The sequence below is a fragment of the Lonchura striata genome, chromosome 9 (genome assembly GCF_050655825.1).
Source record: "Lonchura striata isolate lonStrDom1 chromosome 9, ASM5065582v1, whole genome shotgun sequence".
Classification (NCBI taxonomy): Eukaryota; Metazoa; Chordata; class Aves; order Passeriformes; family Estrildidae; genus Lonchura; species Lonchura striata.
Genome location: NC_140711.1, coordinates 21,100,793 through 21,122,150, shown reverse-complemented (window position 1 = coordinate 21,122,150; position 21,358 = coordinate 21,100,793). Strand labels below are relative to the sequence as shown.

The window sequence follows — 21,358 nt, the reverse complement described above, 5'->3', positions numbered from 1 at the left end:
TTTTGTGCTACTTTTTCTGTTCAGTTTCATTACACACTTCATGTAATTTTGATGGTAAGAGTCTGAAGACAGAGAATAAAAATCACCTTAAAGCAATTAGCATGTGGGAACAGCTGTGTTAGGGAACCTTCAAGAATTCTTCGGTGCTAGTGTTACTTGTTGGATAATACATCAGCCAGATGGCAGGGTAAAAAAATGAGACCAAATATATTTCATATTGCAGTTGCAGGTTTTAATAACCTTAATTGGAAAGAAGGATGGACTAAGGTTTAAAGGTCTAGGCTGAAACTTGAGGCATCTGGTTCAATTCTCAATCTGACCTTGGCTTTCAGGGTACGTATCAGCCCATTACTTAGGCACATTATTTTTTAAGATGCTGGAGCATTCTTACACTAAATTTTGTAGAGCCTAATTCATCATACAGCATGTCCCCATGCTGGCTGCTGAGATACCCAGGCTTTCATACACAGGGATCCATCAGCAGTCCTGGGCCAAGCAATTGCTTGATCATGAAGTGTGGGATAATTCCCAATTTTCCTATCAGCTATACTCAGCCTTAAAGCTTATAGATTGAGGTCTCTGGAGCAAGTCTGGGGGCCTTGTAGTGGGGTTTCTATGCTCCTGTCTGACATCCTTCTTTTTGCCACAACCTTTTTGGCCAATTGTCATACAAACACAGGTGACAGTTCTGGTAAGGGACTTCACTTAGCTGCCACCCCCAGAATGGAGGCTGTAACTTCATGGCATTAACTCTTCCAAAGGAGATTGCCTATAGTCAGATATTGGTACTAAACTTTTTCCCAGTGATGCTTTTTTTTTATCCTTTTTTTGAATTAATAAATATGTGCTTCAGTTTGATGTTTCTCCAATGCTAAAGACCTCTGCTTCCTCAGAAATGTGAAGGGAATAATCTCCTTTTATTTTCAATTGGATTAAATTCAGCAGAGAGCTTGGGAACCCATCTTCTCTGCAGCATTGTCTCTTATCAGAAAATGGCTTAATCGTAAAAGACATCACGTACCTCAGCTTCATGCTTTACACTGACTCAGGCTGGATTCTGTTACAAGGTGGAGAGTGAGGAGAGAGTTTCTTTGACTAATAGATTCTTTCTTATTTACTTTGCTCTTCCTGTTCACTTATTTCCTAGGACTGTGGTGGCCTCCTGTCTGAAGGGGACAATCAGGGCTGTTACCCTCTGGACGGGCACATCCTTTGCAAGACATGCAACTCTGCTCGGATCCAGGCTCTGACTGCCAAGGCCAGCACTGATCTCTGAGTAACAGCTGTGACCCTCCCCAGGATGCCCATTGGGGGATATTGCACAAGCTTTGCATGATTGCTTTCCAGCCTAGGGTCTGAATCTCTGTTATTGAAAAAAAGAAAAAAAAAAAAAAAAAAGAAAAAAAAAAAGGAAAACTGGAAGGCCTTGGAACAAGAGGGCAGTTTGAGAGGCCATGTTCAGACTGCCCATGACAAGCACCTAATTTAGACACAACTGTCCAGGAGGGCAGTGAGTGAGTCAGAGCACCTGCTTTGTCTGTAGCTGATGGAGTTAAGGGTGACAGCACCTAAGTTATCTGCCTGTATAAGGAGGTCTGAACATGGTCCTTACCATTCTGTGTTTGATTACTGTTTCTTAAGAAATACATGAAGGTAGAGGGTGAAGTATGGCTGAAGTAGTTATTGCTCCCAAGTTATTTTGAGAACCTGAGCAGCTCTCATTGAAGTCATGGGGCTTCAATGTCTGCTGATGACTTTAATAGGATCTGTGTCACCAGCAGAAGTAGCTCCACTGTCCTCGAAGGTGTGAGAGCAGACCCAGCATTAACACAAACAGTTCAACTGCAACTGTACTGCGCCTGAGTGTAGGTGTGATTTTGTATCCTTGGGACATAAATTGCTCATTTCTTAGGCCCTTGCTTGTCTCCATTCCCTCCCAGTTCAATAGTGTTTTTCTTTTACTCATGAAAGTCTACTTAGCTATTGCATAAATTTATTCAGTAGTGATGCTTCCAATTCACAATGTATGAGCAATCACAGAAAGATGTGAGCTTGCACACACTGTACACTACACACACACTACACACTACACACACACAACTTGCTTTTGATTTACCAGAGGCATAAGCCAGGCATGTCCCTTGAGAAGATATCTAAGGGATGTGGGTCTAGAAACACATTTCTGAAATCCCAGTGGTTAAAAAAAGATAAAAATGACTATATAGAACTGCAGTGCAAAGCGATGCTCAGAAAAATCTTACGCCACTCTCTTCTACAGCCCATTCTAGTGGGACCACTGGCAGTGTTGGTCTCTGGGTAGACATTCAAGCAATAAAGTCTTTTTCCATCTCCTGTTATTGCAGTGGGAGGATTTTCCTTCAACAGTAACAGGGATTGAATCAGGCTTTGGGATGATACACATTTCTCTGATGTTAACACATGTGATCTGAATTTTTAAATTTAAAAAATAAGGTCTTGGTTTCAACAACAGCAAAAGAGATCATCATAAATACATGTTCAGTTTTCATCCTAAGAAAGCTAAAGAGGGTATTAAGCCCTTCACTATGCCATTCCAGAAAGCAGGCTTTTTTTTTGCCTCTTCCATTTTCATCCCAGCCACTTTTAACTTGCCTCTGTGAAACGCATGGCAGTAAAGTGCTGGGCCAGAAGCAGCATTTTCATCTTCAGTCCAGAATTAATATATATCCCAAGGTAAATAAAACCTGGGCACAGATAATCCTTTTTTTTCACATGATCATGGGTTTAGGGTTTCTTTGGGTTTTTTTTAGTTTGGGTAATTAAAAACAAATCAAAAAATTAGAAATCCATGGCATTCTGAGCAGCTATAATAGTCTTGTTCATGAAACCCATAATAACTAAGGTGCAAATTACATAGTGAGGGAGTAATTTTCATATCACTGAATTGACATTAATATCTTATTTGCAGATGTAATCAAGGAAAATACCTTTCTTTGCGCTTAAATTAAGAAGGAGAACTGAAATAGTTGCAAGCTGATTGACCATATAAGTGACAAAATGTAACTTTTCAAGAGTAAGTTATAAGATTTTTTCATGCATCCCACTGAAGAGCAATAAAAATGTGGTACTTTTTTCTTTGTATCAAGCTTCTGTTATAGAGAATAATTATATCCACTAATGCTGAAAAGAAAAGTTAGATGAACTGAACTTATAGGAAATGAAGGAAAAATTGTGATGTGATACTGCAGCTCCTGCATATGGTGCATTTCTTTTTAGTTTAGCACTAACCTTTTTGGAAGAGCACTGTGATATTCAGTAGCTTCAGCTCTCTGTGGTAAATTCAAATACAGAAATACCAGTCTGAAACTTCCATTCCTTGCATGGTTTATATATTGGCAAACTTCACCAGTGTCAGGGAAGTTTCCCAAAATTCACAGCTTGAAATGAATCCTTCTTTGTAGAAGGGTGGCATCATTGAGCAGAAGACTTCCTTCACCACCACAGCGACTGTGCTGAAGCAGTTTGACTTTTTATACTGGATTTCTTCCCTGGCCTGTAAGAATGTTACTGCCTCAGACATAAACATATTTTTTGGCACCCTGGCTCCCACCAGATTCCACCTGGGCTCCCGCTCTTTGAACTGTGGCATGTAAGGTCCTTCTGAGCTCGCTTCTTGACATACAGTGTGCACCACCACCAGTCCAAAAAGCCTTGCAAATACTGAGCAAATCTGGTTTGAGCTAACGCTACAAAAACAGGGGAGGTCAGTGCTAGAATACAAGCACAGGTGATAATGTGATGCATTTGGGTGCAGAAGGAGCCATTAATCAGGCAGAAAACATAGCTCTGATCTTCCTTATTCTTGGGAGTGTTAAATCAAGTCTCAAGATGAGACTCTGCAGAGGTAATTGATGGGAACAAGCTGCTGTGCCTTCCAGCAGAATGTGGCCTAGACTAAGGACTCAAGTTCAGAGCCTTTGGGCTTTTTATGGCCCTGCCATGGGCTGGACTGGAGCAGTCCTTGTCCTCTGCCCTCTGCATGAGAGAGCTTCTTTGCAGTTTCCCAGAGACATTATGGGGATTAAACTAGTCACAGACTAGCACAAACTACTGATTTCTGGAGCTTTATTTTCTCTTTCCAGAAAAGTTTGCTGGTATGTAGACCTGGGATTCCAGCCCATTTCAATGCATGTGGCCAGCCAGGAGATCCAGCTCTGAATCCTCTCTGTTATGAGAGTGCTGTGGTGAGTTGGGCTGGCATGCAGGGAGGTGAGAGCCAAACTTTTCAAGCATTAAATATTTCATGGATGAAATATGATTGACAAAGATTGAAGTGTTGATGTTTGAGGTGCTGTGGCTGGTTTCTAGACCTGACACATCTGTGCAAAGGTACTATGATGGGAGTTTTTTCACCCCTAGACACTAAAGCCATCTGCCCATTGGAAGGAGGGAGCATCCAAAACCCTCTTCTTTATTCTGTGTGGTTTTGTTTTCCAAAATTGCTATAAATATATTTAAAAGATACAGTATCACAGAGGCTCTCATCACCCACATGTATATGGAAATCTCCCTGCTGATGCTTCAGGATTTAATAAGAAATGCTGGTGGGATTTTATCTCAATTGCACTGCAATTAAGAACTATTGGGATATGGCTTCATCACAATATTTATCACATACTTATAATATATCATGTTTATCTGTTCCAAAGAAGGAGTTGTTTTGCCAAAGAGACATTGCTTTTCTCAAGTTGGACCTTCTTAACCATGACAAAAATTCACATCATCTGTGGCTGTGATAATGTCCAAACTGTTCCTTTCAGAAAGAATTGGAAGATCACCCAAACATTTCTGTTCAAGTCTGCAGTTTCTGCTTATGCTGCTTTGTCTACCATTTGTTGGCAAGTCGGGCCTGATCCCATGATTTGTGTGGCCAGACAGGGCCCAGGATCAGGTTCTAATTTAGCAAAATATTTAAGTCCCTGAGGTTTGTTTAAGCACAGACTTAAAGCCATTGCATGGTGTGACATAAGCCATTAATACCAGACTGGTTCTGTGTCCCCTGATCGTACAGGTTTGATCTGGGTAAGATGTAGGCACAGTTAAATTTCTATCCAATTGTCCAGAACACAGGAAATGGCTCCTGTGTCACTCTTATGCCAACTGCAGGAGATAACCACAGCTGATCAAATTTACATTTGGATGGCAGGAGGCTGAGTTGTTACAAGATGAGTGCTTTGTGTTGGGTGGTTGTGACACCTTCCATATGTCACAAGTAGCCCTACAGCCAGATTTACTGTATCTTTGAGCAATGGCTTTAAAACTCTCTACTTAAACTTTCTCCAGGAGAGTGGGTTGCCTTGGTTACAGCCCAATCCTTAAGCACATCCCCAAGGCTAACACTAGAATTTTGTGAATGTGATGGTTTTATTGTACCTTTTTTTATTCATTGAACGTTGCTTTTAAAAACAGAAAGCCACACCAATTCTTTAGCCTATCAGATAACACACCTTTAATTTTGGTTTTGGGAGGGGTGTTAATATTTTAATTCTTAGATTTTTATCCTGGCTGCAAAACACTTGGGTAATGACTTAATCACAGAAGTGTGGGAGTACCAAAGTGTTTGTCACTCTACATAATAGTGTTCATCCTGATAGCAGGAGTGAGGCTTTCACAAAACACAGGCCTTAATTTGACTTTCTGCCTGTCAGCAAAATGTGCCTGAGAATAAAGAAAAAGAAAATGTCTTTAAAGAAAAGATGCTTGTTAAAGAGAATATACCACAAGTCTGTCTGAAATCTCTTTGGACCTGTTACGGCTTCTGCCTGGCTTAGGTTTGATAAATGCTGGTTCCTTTTGATTTTGGGAAAATCTGGAAGGCAAGGGATAACAGGACCCAAGAGAAGGTTCTTGAGAGAAGTCCCATGTCAAGGATAAATGTGAGACACCTGGTGCTTGCACTGAGTGGCTCAGGAAGAGTTTGAGTTGCTGCCTGGTATCTGATGGTGTCTGGTTCCTGTAGTGGGGTCACAGTGGTGATTGGAGAGGGGTGATTGGAGAGGGGTGCTGAACCATCCCACTGTGGTGAAATCCCTGTGGGAAAACACCAGCGATGGTAACTGAGGGTTTGTTGTAGAAGGAGGACAGGAACTGCTCCATAAACCTAGAGGTTAGTAAAATACAGACCAAGAGAGCTGTGAGAACACTATTTCCAGTTAGAGCTGGTTGCAATTTTTACACTAATTATGTGATAGCAGAAGGGCCATTTTTTTAATGAGAAGTTCTCTCTTTTTGCAATGTTACCCACAACATTTTTGGGGGTTGTTTTTGCTGTTATGATTAAAATTATACTGAATTTTTATCTAAATACATTTCAGAATTGTTAACAAATATTTTTATTTCTCAAAGACCCATGTCTTCTTTCACAGTTGTTTACAGTTCTTCTTGGATTTCTTCTGCTGGTAAATTAAAGTTTCTGTTACAATTTTGAAAACTTCTTTGGATAAAAATTCTACCTAAAACCAAGCAAATGCTCTTGGGAAATGGTTCAGTATTGGACCTGGTGAAATAAAAAAAGCTTTGAAACTTTTCACAAGATGTTTTTTCCCTGTTTTTAACTAGTTTTGCTAATTTTGAAGTCACTGTTTCCTTTGTTAGAACAATCCAAGTAATGTGACTTAAAATAACAGTATTGCTTCTGTTGAATTCATTATTCTTATCCATCTTAAAGCCATGAAGTGGCTGGCTAGAGGGACTGCCAGTGTCTTTTTCTGTGGCAACTGCAATTTTCTTCTCTGTTTTTATCTTGGGGTCTTTTTCTGTTTGGCTTTGCCCCTGAAATTACTGAAGAATATAGGCACATTATGGCAACTGCCATGAAAATCAAGAGATATTGATTGAACTTCATCTCCTCTCTGGGCTTGGGAATGGCATTTTTCCTTAAGCATTTCTAGAACTATTACCTGTCTCCCTCAGCATTTCAAGTTTGAATTTGCAACAGTTGGTTGCCCAACTGGCATTTGAAGCCTGAGAGAGAACAGACTTTACACCTGTGAAATTATAGCATTTATCCAGCATCTGAAAATCTAAGAGAAAAAAACATAACCTCGGTAGGTTTCCTGCTGGACATTGAGGAACAGCTCTCACTTCAGCCTGGAAATTGTCTGCTGTGGTCTGAAAAGTCAAAGTTCCACCCTTGCAGAGCAGTCTGGCATACAGACACACACATGTCAGGTGTTTGTGGGGCTATAACTGAGCAGAAATACAGGCTGCAATATTGGCTGTTGCTGCTTATACTGCACTGGGCTTTATTCCTGACTGCGTGTCCTTGGTCATGCAGTCAGGAATGCATTACATGAAGCACATTTTGCTTCATGTAATGTGTGGAAGCCAGGGTTTATCACGGGTAGCAAGAGCATCCAGTTAAAAAGTTTTTCTTTCTTTTTTTTTTTTTTTAAATTTTGTTATTCGTCCAGTATTCTCATCCTACCTAGTTGTTTTAGAAAATGAGGAAGGAAACAGAAGCCCCAGTGGTGGCATTACTTTTACATTACCAGTCCCTCCCCAGGAACATCACACTTGGGGTGTCTCTGCTTTTCTGCCTCTGCCTCCCCTTGTCCACAAGCCTCTCTCTTACCCACTTTTTCCATGTCCTCAATGTGCACTCATCTTTGCAGTAAAGATGGTTTCTTACTTAATTCACCGAAGTATTGTGAGTCTTAGCTAGTAGTTGGAAAAACTTGTTCAGATCTTTAATCAAGTAGTTTGTGCGTCCTTAGTATCAGTGGCCTGCCATATGGATATCAAATAAAATTGTTATAATTATTGCTTTTAAAATGATTATGAAATTGTGCCTTACTTTTTCAGTCATATTTAACCATGTAATTTAGAACCACATGATTGCAGGGATTTACCATGAAGAAATATGTTTGAAGGATAGTTTGTTTTTTAAATATTTTTCTCCTCAAAAATGATTTTATTAGCTTTTCCTCTTTTATTTTTTTTTCCTCCAGTTATATTCCTTTAATATGTTTGTGTAAAAGGGCAGCCAGAATTTGCATTCGTGAGAGACAGAAAATTTTATTGGTCTTGTATGTAGAGCTTTCATTTTCTTTTATGTTCCTTCAGGAAAATTCCTCTCTCCCCAGTTACTCATACTGAGATGTCTTTAAATGCAGGCTGACCAGTAAGGGGTTTTTGTTGCTGTTTCATTTAGTGTGCGGTTTGCTTTGTGGTTGTGGTTTTTTCTTTTAATTAACCAGATATTAGGTGCTGGGGAGGCATTGCACATTAATGCAAAACGTTCATGCTAATTTTCACAGAAAAGAAAAAATCAGTCTTTCCCTGTCCAGTGCAGTTTTGTTGCTGCTCTGTGTACAACACTAATATTAAGCCAGACTGTAAAGGCTAAATACTCAAAGTGACCTACTTCCATTCACCAGCAAGAATCCTTTGTCAGCTGACTCCTGTTTGTTTGTTCATTTTTAAATGTCGGATTACAGAATGAGCATCTCCTAAAGATGAAAGAAAACAGTGTTTTCATGTGCAGGAAATTTGGGGTTGCAGTAACAGGACATTTTCTTTGTGAATTTGGATGTCATGGTGTTTTAAGCTCCTGCCTGGAGCCTAAATCAATTTGGCCTCTCATCCAGTTCATCTAACTGGTGCTCCTAAAAGGCTGCAGCCCTGCAAAAGCTCATGCAGCATTTTTGGCTGCCTTCCCTTGCTCCCATTTGGTACATATTTGCACAATTTAACTGAGCTTTTCTTTCTGCTGAAGGTCAGATGCAAGCGATACGAAACACTAAACTTTATAAACAAGCAAAACCATTTCAACCACAGCATTTTGGACTAGAATGGATTTTTAGGTGGCGCACTGTCTGCTGGCCTTTGGAGAGGGGATCCTGAGACTGCATTGGACTGGAACAGGAGGCAAAGCCACAAGCCTTGTTTTTTTAATAAACTACTTACTGTAATCCAGCTACACAGTTTCAGCCTCACACTTCAGAAGAAGCTTCCAGTAGCTATGCACGTACAGGCACTTTCTCTCTTGCAGAAAGTGAAACTTTCCCAACCAGAGTAAATTTAACCTATTGCATAAGATGCTGGAAGTTGGTTGTTTTTTTATTTTCCTTGGGAGTCTCACTGTAACCTCTGTGTGCAGAGGATGAATAGCTTTTCTTTTTCCCCCTTTTTATTTTTTTTTTATTCTGACAAGATTAGATGCTGCATATTGATGAGCTAGCATTTCAAAGGTCCGTGGGGCTTTGGAACATATTAAGAATCTCTGAAGTTTAATATTCACCATGTTTTAAATATTCAGAAGGAAAAATTTGCATAAAATGGCTTTTGATAAATACATTCTAGGGATTCTTTCTTTCTATCTTACACAAGCATTGTGGGGATTGTGGCTGTGCCAGTTTTGTTCCAAAGTGTCCTTTTTTTTCATCATTTCAGGATTATTTTGGTCCCATTTGTACACCCAGTACCATTCCTGAAGTCTGTTATGGTTTCTACTGGGACTGTTCAGCAGGCAGGTGGATGTGACCAAGAAAAAGGTTCAGCTGAGCATTGGAACTGCTGAATATCTGCTTGAGGGTTCCTTCCTGCCTCTACCTGGGCACATTCAGCCCTTTTCTGTGCCTGCTTCTTGTGATGGGGATGGGATCAGTCCAGTGGTCAGGCCCGGATGAGACTTTTCTGTTCCATACCAGTGGGGTTTTGAGACTGGGAAGGGCAATATCCTGGGTGCAGGAGCAAAGTAAAGTGTCATTTGATGCATCTCAGATCTCACAGGGCAGTCTCCCCTTCCTTGGAAGTCTCTTTGGTGAGAATCTCAGTAGTAAAAAAATGTGCCTTTAGGAGAAATCCTCCCCTGGGTATGCTCAATTTCTTATGCACTTGAAAATCTGATTGAAGCTTTAGATGAGGAGGATGAGTTGCTGGCTGCAAAGCTGCAGCTGTTTTGCTGTAGTATTAACACGTGTCCTTACCCTCTGTGTCCCATGGTACATCCCAGGGTGTTGCAGGACAGTGCTTTGGTCCCTCACACCCAGCTTTGACTTTGTCACACCAGTCCCTGTTGAATCAGTGCCTGGTACTTGTTCTCAGGACCGCTCTGGCTCAGGCCAAGGACCCCTCATGCCCCTATGCAAAAGGTGGTGCTTTCAGGTTTTACCTTACAAATAATACAGCCCTTTCAAACTCACCTTTCTTCTCTTATGTATTCTTGACAGAAGTAGGATTTTAAATATTTCATAGTATTCCTCTTTCTTCTTCCTTTTTGCCAGATGCCTTGAAAACATTGTCAGATTACGATCTGGGGGAGATCAGGATCAGTTTCCTTTCCTTCTTGATTGCATGGTGTAGGTTTGCAAGGAGGGTTTTGTCCTTTTTTCTTTTTTTTTTTTTTTGTTAGTCTTACGGAACAGATGCCTTCATTTGATGCAGAGAAAGATTGTCTATGATCAGAGCTAATCCAGGATGGTAGGATTGGACCCCCACAGTGAAAGCTAGAAAAGTGATTGCAAAAGTATTCTGTTTCTTCTTTATTAATTGCACAGGAAGTTTCCACCAAAGGCTCATGTAGCCCAACTGGCCTATGTAATAAGTAGCAGGGCCTGTAATTACAGTCTGTCTTCTGATGCTATCTGTGCTCTGACTTTCTAGGCACTGCGGTTCTGTTTACATCTGTCTCTCTGTCACCTTTCTAAATTTTTGATTGGTCACTGAGGGAAAGAGAGAGTGCAAGCCATGAGCCCTGAGAGGTGCAGTGAGTATAAACGAGGGAGTCCTCCTCCCTCTCAGGTGTCTGCCTGATTTGGGACACAGAACATGAGGAACAGGAGGATTGTACCAGCCATGCAGCAGAGGAAGTGGGCTGCCTGCCAACTGGGTATTTTTCAAGACCTCAGAGTTCTTTATAGGACTGGAAATTTGAATCTTTTACAGGTCTTAACTAGTGTACTTTCCTCTGAGATAGTTCATCAGCATTTCTTTGCTAGGAGCTGTTCCTAAAGGATTTGACCTTTTTTCTCTGTAAGATTCAAGGTTTTATGGTTGCAGAGAGATCCTTCCTTCCCCATAAGGCATGAGGAGGGAGATGGATTTGGCATCAAGTAGAAAGCTGTGTTACAAATCCTGGTATCAAGGTGGACAGCAAGAGGAACTTGAGAGAGAGGGGGAAGGCAGTGATTTTCCTGTGGCTCAGTACCAGGTTCACCAGCCCTGAGCAGCAGCGAGCACAGCCTCAAGCAGGTGAGCTCCCTGGGGTGTCAGTTCTGAGACCTGCAAGAGAACAATGGGCTCCTCATGGGAGTGTTCGGAGCTGGTCACTTTCCAGAAATCTCTTGTCTCTTTGGAAATACGCACTAAACTTTGGGTAAAGCTTCAGAATGGTGCCCCCCAGACTTTTTCCTCAGGGCAGACTCCCAGTGCTATGTTTGATGAAGAGGAATGAAAGCCATTAGGCAAATACTGCACTCTGCAATAAAACCCATTAACAATCTACTATGGATACTTTTAATGTCCATTAAACTGTTACACAAATTGTCCCTTTTCTACAGCCTGCACTGTTATTTCATTATTTTTAACCTGACTTCTGTTTAAAAAATACCCATCCATTATTTTTTATTTTTTTGTAACTGCTTCTAAGAAAGTTGATGCTTTAAAAGGGGAAAAAAAAAAAAAACACCCTTAGTTTCAAACATGGGTTTTTCAGGCTTCTAAATTAATAATTTCTACACCTGACCCAGTTCCTGCAGCTGCCAAAAAAGAAAAGAGAAAGCTATTTAAATTTCTCATAGAACCATTTATCTCTTAAAATATGCCAAGGCAATTTGAGGTGGGGGTGGAGACTCAGCTATTTATCTCAGCAGCTTGATTTTTCTCTTTATGTTTCTAACTGTCAGGGGGAAAAAACCGGTAGGAAGCTATTCTTGGGCTATTATTGATGTATTGTGTTGCCATTATGCAGGATGTCTGCTTTGCTATATACGGAAGGACATTAATAATAGCCATCTCCCCTGCCCCCACCCTCGGTTCCTCTTTGGGAAAATATGGTTTAACTGGAGCATCTGCTGTGTTCAAATTGCTGCTCCTTCCTCCCCTTCCCCCAGATCATTCCCAAACTAGTTTTAGGAACCAGGGCTAAGAAAATAAGGAGACATTATTTTTGCCATTTTTCTGCCTACTTCTGTGGTTGCTCCAGACAAATAATTTCCATGCCCTGTACCTGTCTACCCTTTTCCTTCCCAGGTACTGCCCCTGCTTTCATTTTAAGTTCATCAATGCAAAGAAAAAAACCCTTTCTTGCTGTCTTTTCTCACAAAGGCTTGCTGGCAGAACAGGCTCAGCAACAGACCTCTGATTTGTTATTACCCAGCATTTCATATCCACAAACATCAGCTTCATTATTTCCAATTAGCAGGAAAATGTATTCCCATTCCCATCCCTCCTACCCCTGGTTTAAAACATTGTTATGAGACTTTAAAGGGTCTGTCTACTCGTTTAAAGACTTGGATGCTCGTTTTATTTTTGGAAGCAGAGTGTACAGTGAACAGGAATAGTTTGATGTTTAAAAAATAGCCCCAGTTCAGCATTCCCCTGAAGTGCGGGAAGTCCTGTCTCCACAGGGCTGTGCCAGCAGCGTGACAGCCCAGAGAGCAAAGCCAGCTTGGAAAGGAAAAAGAACTGGCCTGCCCCACTTCATCTGTGAGAAGAGAGAGGTGAAAATAATAAACGTGGCAAGAAAATAAAGGGCAGAATTGCTCTGATTTTTTATTTTGATGGCTGTTCCTATGTCTCCCACTGATTTTGTTCCATAGTAGCTTTGCTTATTCAGCATTTTTGGTAATCAGGACCATGTGCTTTTTCAAGGTATCATTATTTTTACTTTTCATTTGTTGAGTTGTAGTCTTGCCCTCGTCCCCATAGAGTATGGAACCATTTTGGCTTGGGCACTGAATGAAAATAGTTAGGAACTCTGTCTAGGAGTGCTTACCTAGAATTTGGAACCAGCATATGCAGTAAGAATATTTTCCAGTCTGATATAAAGAAGTTTTCAAAATAGGAATTCTACATGGGAGGAATTCCTTCACTGGAGGAAATGCTTAGATTTCAAAATTAAAGGGAGATGGCCATTCAGTATAATTTCTCATTGCTTTTCTAATCTTCCCTGGTGATATACAAGGAGAAAAATGACACCGTCCATTTCCTAAACTAAGCCAGAGCCCAGCATCTCCTCTGCACACATTTGCTCCCTCTCCAGCTTTCCACACTGCTGCAACATGGGAGTGAGGAAGGCCTGCTAAGGGAGCAAGGTCAGCCTCATCCTCTCCACAGCCAGCACTACTCCCCATGGTGAGTCTGTGTCCAGCCTAGGGCTTGATCCTGCTTCCTAATGTGAGTGTTTTGCCAGAATCAGCTGTTTTCTCTCTGCCATTAGCTATGGGATTGTGTGCAATGATGAGGATTTGCAGGGAGGGAGGAGAAGATCCTGTTCCAATTAGGCTGCCTTTGTGCTAATGTTTCATTCAGGGCTGCATGAGATAAGAGCAGTTTGCACTGAAATGCACAGCCGGAGGTTGTAGTTTGAGTTTCAACTGTGTTGAGATGGTACCCATTGAAAATCCAAACTGGAGCTCTTTTTTGCATCTGCCAGTACTTTACTGACAGCTCTGTGTGGGCTGGAAACCCATTTCAGTTTTGCAAATGGACATTTTGTGCCTTGTCCCCCAAGTCTGATCTAGTTCTTTGGTTTATCCACCTAAAAAGAAATATTTCTAATGTGCCTAAGTAGCTAAGCTCCTGACAAGCATCTCAACAGAACAACCAGCAAGGTGACAAGTAGGCTATTGACAGAGCTGCCTTTACAAAAAGTGCATTTCACTTTCTTCACTGTGTGCCTTTTCAGAGACCTGCTGTGCTCCTCTATGGGCAGCAGAGAAACAGCCCCAGTGCTGAGCAGGGATGGGAATTAGGAGGGTGATGGAGAAGACAAGCAAGAGGATAATGGATAATCTGTCCTCCATGGGGATAAGCAAAGCAATGGCTTATCCCATCAGTGCAGCTTGTCTTGCTTTACACACCCTGTTGTCTAGTGGGCAGCTGTTCTGTAGCAGAGGTAACTAGCTAGTTACCTCTTCTAATCTCCTCAAAGATCTCTTCCTGTTCAAAACTCCAGTCATTCATATCTGAAGAATTTATTCCCTTAATAATGTATCTTATAAAATCTCCATCACTCATTTTTTTATATAATGCTAGAAGAGAAAATCTGAAGGTGAACCAAAGTTTGATTGGTGCTACTGTATTAAAAAGGCTGATATGCTCTCATTTTCAATCGTCAAAATAATATTTTAGCAACATTTTTCCTGCTGTGATCAGACAGGAAATGCAAGGTGTATTGGAAATGCAGTGATGGGAAAGATTTGATGTTTTGGTGCTCTGAATTGCATCACTGTGACTTCCTCTACTGTCTCTTTGGAAAGTGAGAACTGAGTATTGGTAGAGGTGTGGGCAGAGCCAACTAATGCCTGGACTTTCTCTCATGGTCTTGCTAGAAAGGATCTGCCTTGATGACACCTCGACTTCCTTAATGGTCCTATACTTTTCCATGGCATAGCTTGTGTTTTGGACAGTCAGAGAGTCTGGAGAGCAGCCTCCAGTACCTTCCCTCTAGTTAGTCAAATGAGAGACCCCGAGTACTAATTCTGTATTTATTGAAGTCACTTTCCAGAAGAAAACAAACAGCAGAGGTTTGTTGTGCTTCAGAGCCCAATCACTCATGCTGGCTTTACATGTGGGCTGATACAAGGAGGTCTGACCACACGTAGGTTGTTCCAGAAGGATTCCTCTTGGCTACAGGCCCCACGGAGACCGCCCCTAAAGGCTGGGAGAATGATTCAGGTCTTTCAGACTGCAAGGAGGAAGTGCCCCAGGAATGTATTTGTCCTATGTGGCTGCTATGCTTTGGCCTATCCCTGCCAGCTGCAGACCTGTGTGCTCTGAGGGCTCACAGGGATGATCTGTACTGGAGGTGCAGTAATTCACAGCGGTTTGAGGTGGCGTTTCAGCTTCATGGTGGTTGTTGGCTTAGCCCATGAGATGGAGAAGGTTCTGTGTTGTTGCCTTTGTTGCATTTGGGAGGAGGCATGACTGGCCACTCTCCTCCTTGTCGTTTCAGCAGACAGAGGCTCCCAGTGGTGTGGGAATAATCTTCCTTTTAAATGTGAATCAGTAGCCTAGGGATCTGGGCAAGGGGAGGCACAAGGAAGCACGTCCTGTATGAGGAATGCTTCTGCTGCACACTCCATGCCCTCGGATCCTAATGAAGTAACATTACTTGAGCTTTTAGGATTGGTCTCCTGTCTGTCAGAGCTTGGGGGTACCAGAGTTTTACTCCTTGCTGAGCAAAAGCACTACCCAAGTCTGTGGGGGGCCTAACCCTGCTGGCATTGGAATTTTCCCAATTCCTGTGACTTGCTGAGTGCACCTCCTGTGAGCTGCTGAGTAGCCTCCCTTGTCACTGAACCCATCAGGCCACTTGTCTCCCTCACTGACTACTTCCATAGGGCTTTGAGGGCACTCAGGAAATGCAATCAGCACCTTACAGGATCGATCTGCTAAGCAATAAATGAAGTTTTTTCTCTGGTAACTTGTGTGCATGAATAGAAAATCATTTATTCCAATTTGTTCTGAGGACAGATGCAGCATATACACATTTTCTATATTTATAAATATATATAGATATATATATTTTGTTCTCAGCTAGTTACCTCTTCTAAACTGCAATTTTCAGAGCAACCGGCATATATTTTTTATTCAACACGTAAAATTACTTTTTACAGTAAGAGAATGAAAGCTGTTTTAAGCATGTGTTTTCTGTATTTTTATTATGCATTATCCAATTATATTGAGATGTATTTTCCTCTTTGCTCTGCTCTTCCAGTTGTTATCCTTTTTATCAGTTATGCTTTTCAAATGTTTTGTAAGGGAAAATAAATATGCAAAATCGCCAGATGCCTTTTTTCTTTGCAGAAGAAGTATCACAAATGCTTTTTTATTACATTTTACCAATCCAATAAACTTCTTATAAATTTCATTTTTGTTTGCTAGCGTGTGAAATTATTTTTTCAAGTTGAATGCTATTTATTTTCTCCCAGCCTCTACCTGCAATTATGCTTCATATCCTTCACTTTTTTCTCTTTTAGGTTCAAAATCCCATTGTGTGGGTCCTGAGCATACCTAATTCAAGACTGTTTTATTCTTGGGTGAACTAAGGATGCAGAAGTGTCCCAAGAGAGGCTCATCTGACATACTGACCATCTCTTGATGAATTTTCCTAAAAATGTGTGCCTTTGCAGTAGAGAGCACTCCATTCCTAACCCATGCAGTAATCCACAGAGCTGGGTTGTATGGGAAGGTGTCCACAAATGTTCTTAAATTCGTGTTGTGATGGGTGACAGCAGAGTCAGACACCTTGTTCTGCAGCTGAGTGAAGGAACATTATTCAAACTGTTATGGGGAGAGTAGAAATAAGTGTGGTTAGCAAAGCCTATCTCTTCTAGAAACTTGTTTCTAGGCTATCATTGCAGTAAATAACCAGGATTGTTCCCATCTGCTTAAGAAATATCATTGGTCCCCACACAGGCTGCCCACAACCTCTCCAGCCAGAGAACCTGGTGCAGCACTGAACACTGTCCTTGACAGAAATGCTTCATGTCCAGTGTATCCCAGTAAGCTTTTCCACAGATACATGCAAAATATCTGCACCCTGCTTATAGCCTTTGTTTTTCTCCCTTTCTATCCTTGGAACTTTTTTATAAAAGCCCTTTTCTCTCAGAAATCTCCTGCACAGTGCTGCACAGATCATCTTCAAGATGGGATTAATTTCTATGAACGTTAGCAGTCTGGAAGACAGCAGTGTGATCTAAGGTGGCCCTCCTGTCAGGGGAGAAACTGCATCTTAGGTAAGCATCTGAGACAGGTTTGTCTTGTGCCTTTAAGGGTTAAATGAGGTGAACCTATTAGCAGAAGTGATTATCTTAAAAGAATTTTTGAGAGTTGTAGAACGATCCCAGGCCACACAACACAGCTAAATCCATTCCCTCCATGTAATTCCTAAGAAAACCTTATCTAGTGTGGCCTTGAAGACATCTGCATATGGAGATCCCATGACCTCCCCTGGCAGTCCTCTCTATGGCAGTGTTGTCTTCACCCTCAAACAGTCTCTGCTACTGTCCAGACCAAATATTGGCTGTAAATTAAATCCTATCCTTACTTTTCCACCACCAGGAAAAATGCAGGACTTCTTTAGTAGGTTATGTATTGTCAGGGGATGCTTTGTTAGCCATGGAAGGAGGTGCAGGCAGCAGCCTCCCTCCCAGCTCCTCCCCTTCCCCAGGGGAATTTAGGAAAGGCCTGTGTTGTTCCTCAGGAAAGGACAAACTGCTGCTTGTTCCTACAGGACATGGGAGTCTGACAGGCTTTGTCTTGGCAGTAGAGGGAGTGTGATGGTGTGGGCTTTCAAGTCTATTCAAACTGCTATATAGTTTTCCAAACTTGATATTATTACTTCCTTTATAGCACAAGGTACTTTTTCCTAAACTTGTTACGATGGAAAAGTTCCAGGGATACGTTGTCCACACACAAATCAAAATGCATTAGCAGGCCAGGGGCCAGAGGCGAGGGCCAAGGGTGGGGGAGCTATTAATCCCGTAGTTTGGCACTGCTTTTTTTGCAGTCAAAGGCTACCAGAATCCTTTGAAGACAATGGAAGGTTTGGGAGTGAAGTGTATCTAAAATCCAAGCGCCAGTGGGGGCTGTCCTGGGGCTCAGGGAGGGATGGAGGCAGAGGAGACTGTTTGGCTCTGTTGGTGACATCCCTGGTCACATGAAAAGCAGTCATAACCCTGTGTTCTCCTGGTGCAATGGCTGTCTCCAGCTGTGGCTACTGGAGATTTAACCACCTGGCTTTGAAGAAAGGTGGATCTGGGATGTTTATCCTGATGTTTATCTAGGCTAACCTCCTGTATGACTTCTGTGTCAAAAAGGGAGATTTATTTTGCTTTCTAATCAATTTTGAGAAGATTTCAAGGGCTTCCTGAGCTTCCTCAGGGGTTTTCAAATGGAAGAGAAACCTGGAAGGCTGATAAATCTGTCTCCAGTGCTGGTCTTAGCAGGCAGTATTGGTGTTCTGGGAAGGGTTTGGAATAATATTTTGGAAGGGAAGAACCCAATGCAAGAGGGCAGCAAGGCTCCCTCTGTGAGAGATGGACACTTCCAACGGGTCATTCCTCCAACAAAGCTTTGGCAGGTTCTTCATGGCAGGGTGAACTGCTTTCTGGAGAGGTCTCTCTCATACCATTAACTGTCAAGGGACTCTGAAAGATCAGACCAGACCTCTTCCATTCAGACAACTGAAATGGAGATGAATGGACAAGTGAGTGAGCCCTTTCACTGCTCAATTCCCCCCAAAATGGCAAATGGCTGCACCACACAGCACCACCACGGCTGCAAAAACGTGGGGAAAAGGGGGAAGAGGAGTTTGGGTGGGGCTGTCAGGAGAATTGATGCTGCTGTCAGTGTCACATGTCACAACCTGCCAGGGTCCTGCAAAACAAAGTGACACCAGTGACTCCAGTGACACCAAGGAGTTCCTCTACCCAGGGAGCTCCTGTGAGGATTCTGGGAGCTCTTTGCCTCTGGTCTGCCCAACCAGGCACTCCAGGTAACGGTGAGTCAAAGGAGGTGAAGCCTACTCTTTTGCTGCTGGGAGTTTTTGGAGAAAATACACAAGGTCAGCCCTGGAGCAGAGCAGAGACACAGCGACTGCTTTCCAAGTGCTAACCACCTCCAGTGCAGTGTCACCAGGAGTTACACATGACACTGTTTTCCATGAGGTAAGGAAAAATAAATAAACCCAAATCATTGCATAGCAGAATGGTCTGCTTTTTTATCTTGCCATATTGTTGGTGTTGGACTGAATCTGCTGTCTTAAAGTATAAATATAAAGACGCTGCTAAATCATCACTATTTCAGCAACTAATTAAGGGGTAATGCTCATGGTGCAGCCGTATATGAGGCAATAAAAGGCTTTGGCGGCTGATTAAATGCTGGCACCGAAGCATTTAATTACAGCAAAAGCCAATTACCATGTGCACATTCCGACACCACGGACATTACTCCTGTTCTGGGACGGAACAAGGAAAGGCAATAAACCATACTATAGAGTCATATAGCACAGGACCCTCTAGCTTTGCCAAAGCTGCCATCCTTCCTCTCCAGTGGCTCTGGGATGAGGACTTTGTCTTTATATGGAAGGCTTAAAACAAGGTCCCAGAGTAAAAATGCTTTTTAATTTACAGGACTCATTTGAGATCTAGAAACAGAGCCAAATATTGCACATCTTCCTTGCACTAAGGCATGTTTGACCATTTGTAGAGCCTTATATTCCCACACTCAGGTGGATAACAGGTGCATTTAAAACCTCACCTGAGCATATTTACCATGGGCAAGTCAGTGACGCTGAAGGAAGAGGTTACATGTAGCCTTTTTTTCCTTCAGTTAAGGCATTGCAGAAAGCATATAATCAGTTACAAAACTCCACATGCCATTCTTCAGTTAATTGATTTAAAAGCTGGAGTCTGATTTTCACAGGCATTCAGCTCTTGCACCATCCATTTGACTTAACCAGCTCAGCACCTCTTCAAATTAAGCCCTCGCTGTCTTTAACCAGTAGTGAATTATTCCTTTTAAAGGAGTTTCCTAGAGAAATTCTCTCTTAGAAAATCCTTGGCACGAAACCTTAGCCAGCCTTGGCATACAAACCTGCCTCACGCTGGCATTAACAAGCCTCTTATTTAAATGTTGATGAGCTCTTTGCTGCCAGTTAGCAACGGGAAATGCAGTCTGTGTGTTAAATGAGAGCTGGGAATGACTTCCAAATACCAAAATGTTTGTTAAACTCGCAGCCCACCTCTTCCCTCCTTGGGAGTGGGAAGCTTCCCAGCAAATTGGCCCCATTTTGCACAGAAACTGCCAGGGAGGTTCAGACCACGCATCCCTCTGGTTCTGTGGCCCACGTGGGAGCAGCGCCAGGAGCACAGATTCCCAGGGCACCCTGTGTACCCCTGGTGTGCCCGTCTGCCCCAGGGGACCCTTCCTTGACCCTGTTAATTAGATATATTCTCAGGTATTGAAGACAGGCTCCCCCTGCCATGGTGCTCATTTGGGGTTAAGTGATTGCTTTTAACCTCTCTCAATACACAGGGGGCTGGTGGCTGTTCCTGTACTGAGAGTTGAAGAATTGCCCCCCAAAACCTTTCTGGACCCCTTTGGTTCTCTGCAGAGCTTTGTAGAAATGCATTCCACAAGCTGATTGTGATATTATGTTTATCAATGTATCATTTCAGCTAGATAGACACCCCCTAAAATTCAGTCAGAGACTGCAAGAGCAAGTTCTGTTTTCCTGCCATCCCATGGAGACCAAATACCTTGTTGCCTCTAAATGAGAAATATAATTTGTGATAGGGGCTCTTCTGCCCTTTCTGGGGTTCTTCCTTTCATGGCGAGTCAAAGGATGAGATTCAAATACTAAATGCCAGGCAAGGGAGTCTCCCTGTATCCTTGTGTTACCTTTGCTGCCCTCTGAAATCAACATGTTCCGCAGCCAAGGAACGTGTAAATTCTTTTGGCTACCACTCACTTTTGGATGAATCCCAACTGTGCATATATACAATGGTCGGTTTCCTCGGTGTTTGAATGAACCAGAAAGGCTTTGTCTGCTATAGATGGTGCTTTCAATCCCATTTATGGTACATTATATCAGCCTGAAATAGCATCTGTGAGGTCCTTCAGCTGAACCACCATCAGATTTACAGCCACCGCAGAGGAGTTAGCAGGCTGGCTCCAGAGAGCTATGAGCAGTAACCATACTCTCCTGAAATATTTGCTTTCTCTGCAAAGCTGACCTGAGGAAGAATCTGTTGTTCATTTGAAGATCTCAGTTTGTTCATTTATTTAGAGAACATCTTCACTTCAGAATGTGAAGAGATGAGCTTCCGAGCTGAGAGCCAAAGCCATGATTCTTGTTATCGCAGAGCTGATGACAGCTGTACAGACAGGGAGCTTCCCATGGTATATCCACACATCTGCAAGGTAAAACATGGGGAATTGGAGTTATTTGCTCATCATGGGATGAGCAAGGCCGTTCAATTATGCACAATCTTCCTATCAAACTTCTGCCCAGAGTATGCCCAGGACCACATCTGAAACTCAGCAAAGAGAACAGCAAATAAATGCACGGACAAGCTCTCAGAGCTTGGTCTTTCTAAGTGCTGCTTTGAAGAGCACTTAAAGCACCTTGGCAAGGCTGCAACAACAA

At 42.3% G+C, this 21,358-nt stretch overlaps 1 protein-coding gene across 37 annotated transcripts in view; it reads left to right on the top strand.

Annotated features, from left to right (window-relative positions):
- Positions 1–16,075, top strand: part of LPP (LIM domain containing preferred translocation partner in lipoma) — a 352,923-nt gene extending 336,848 nt beyond the window's left edge. For all 37 annotated transcript variants that reach the window (XM_085587199.1, XM_085587213.1, XM_085587195.1 and 34 more), the window contains one exon: positions 1,148–16,075. In XM_085587199.1, coding sequence (XP_085443325.1) covers positions 1,148–1,276 — 129 coding nt within the window. In that variant the 3' untranslated portion in view covers positions 1,277–16,075. The remainder of the gene's footprint in view (positions 1–1,147) is intronic.
- Positions 16,076–21,358: the final 5,283 nt, after the last annotated feature.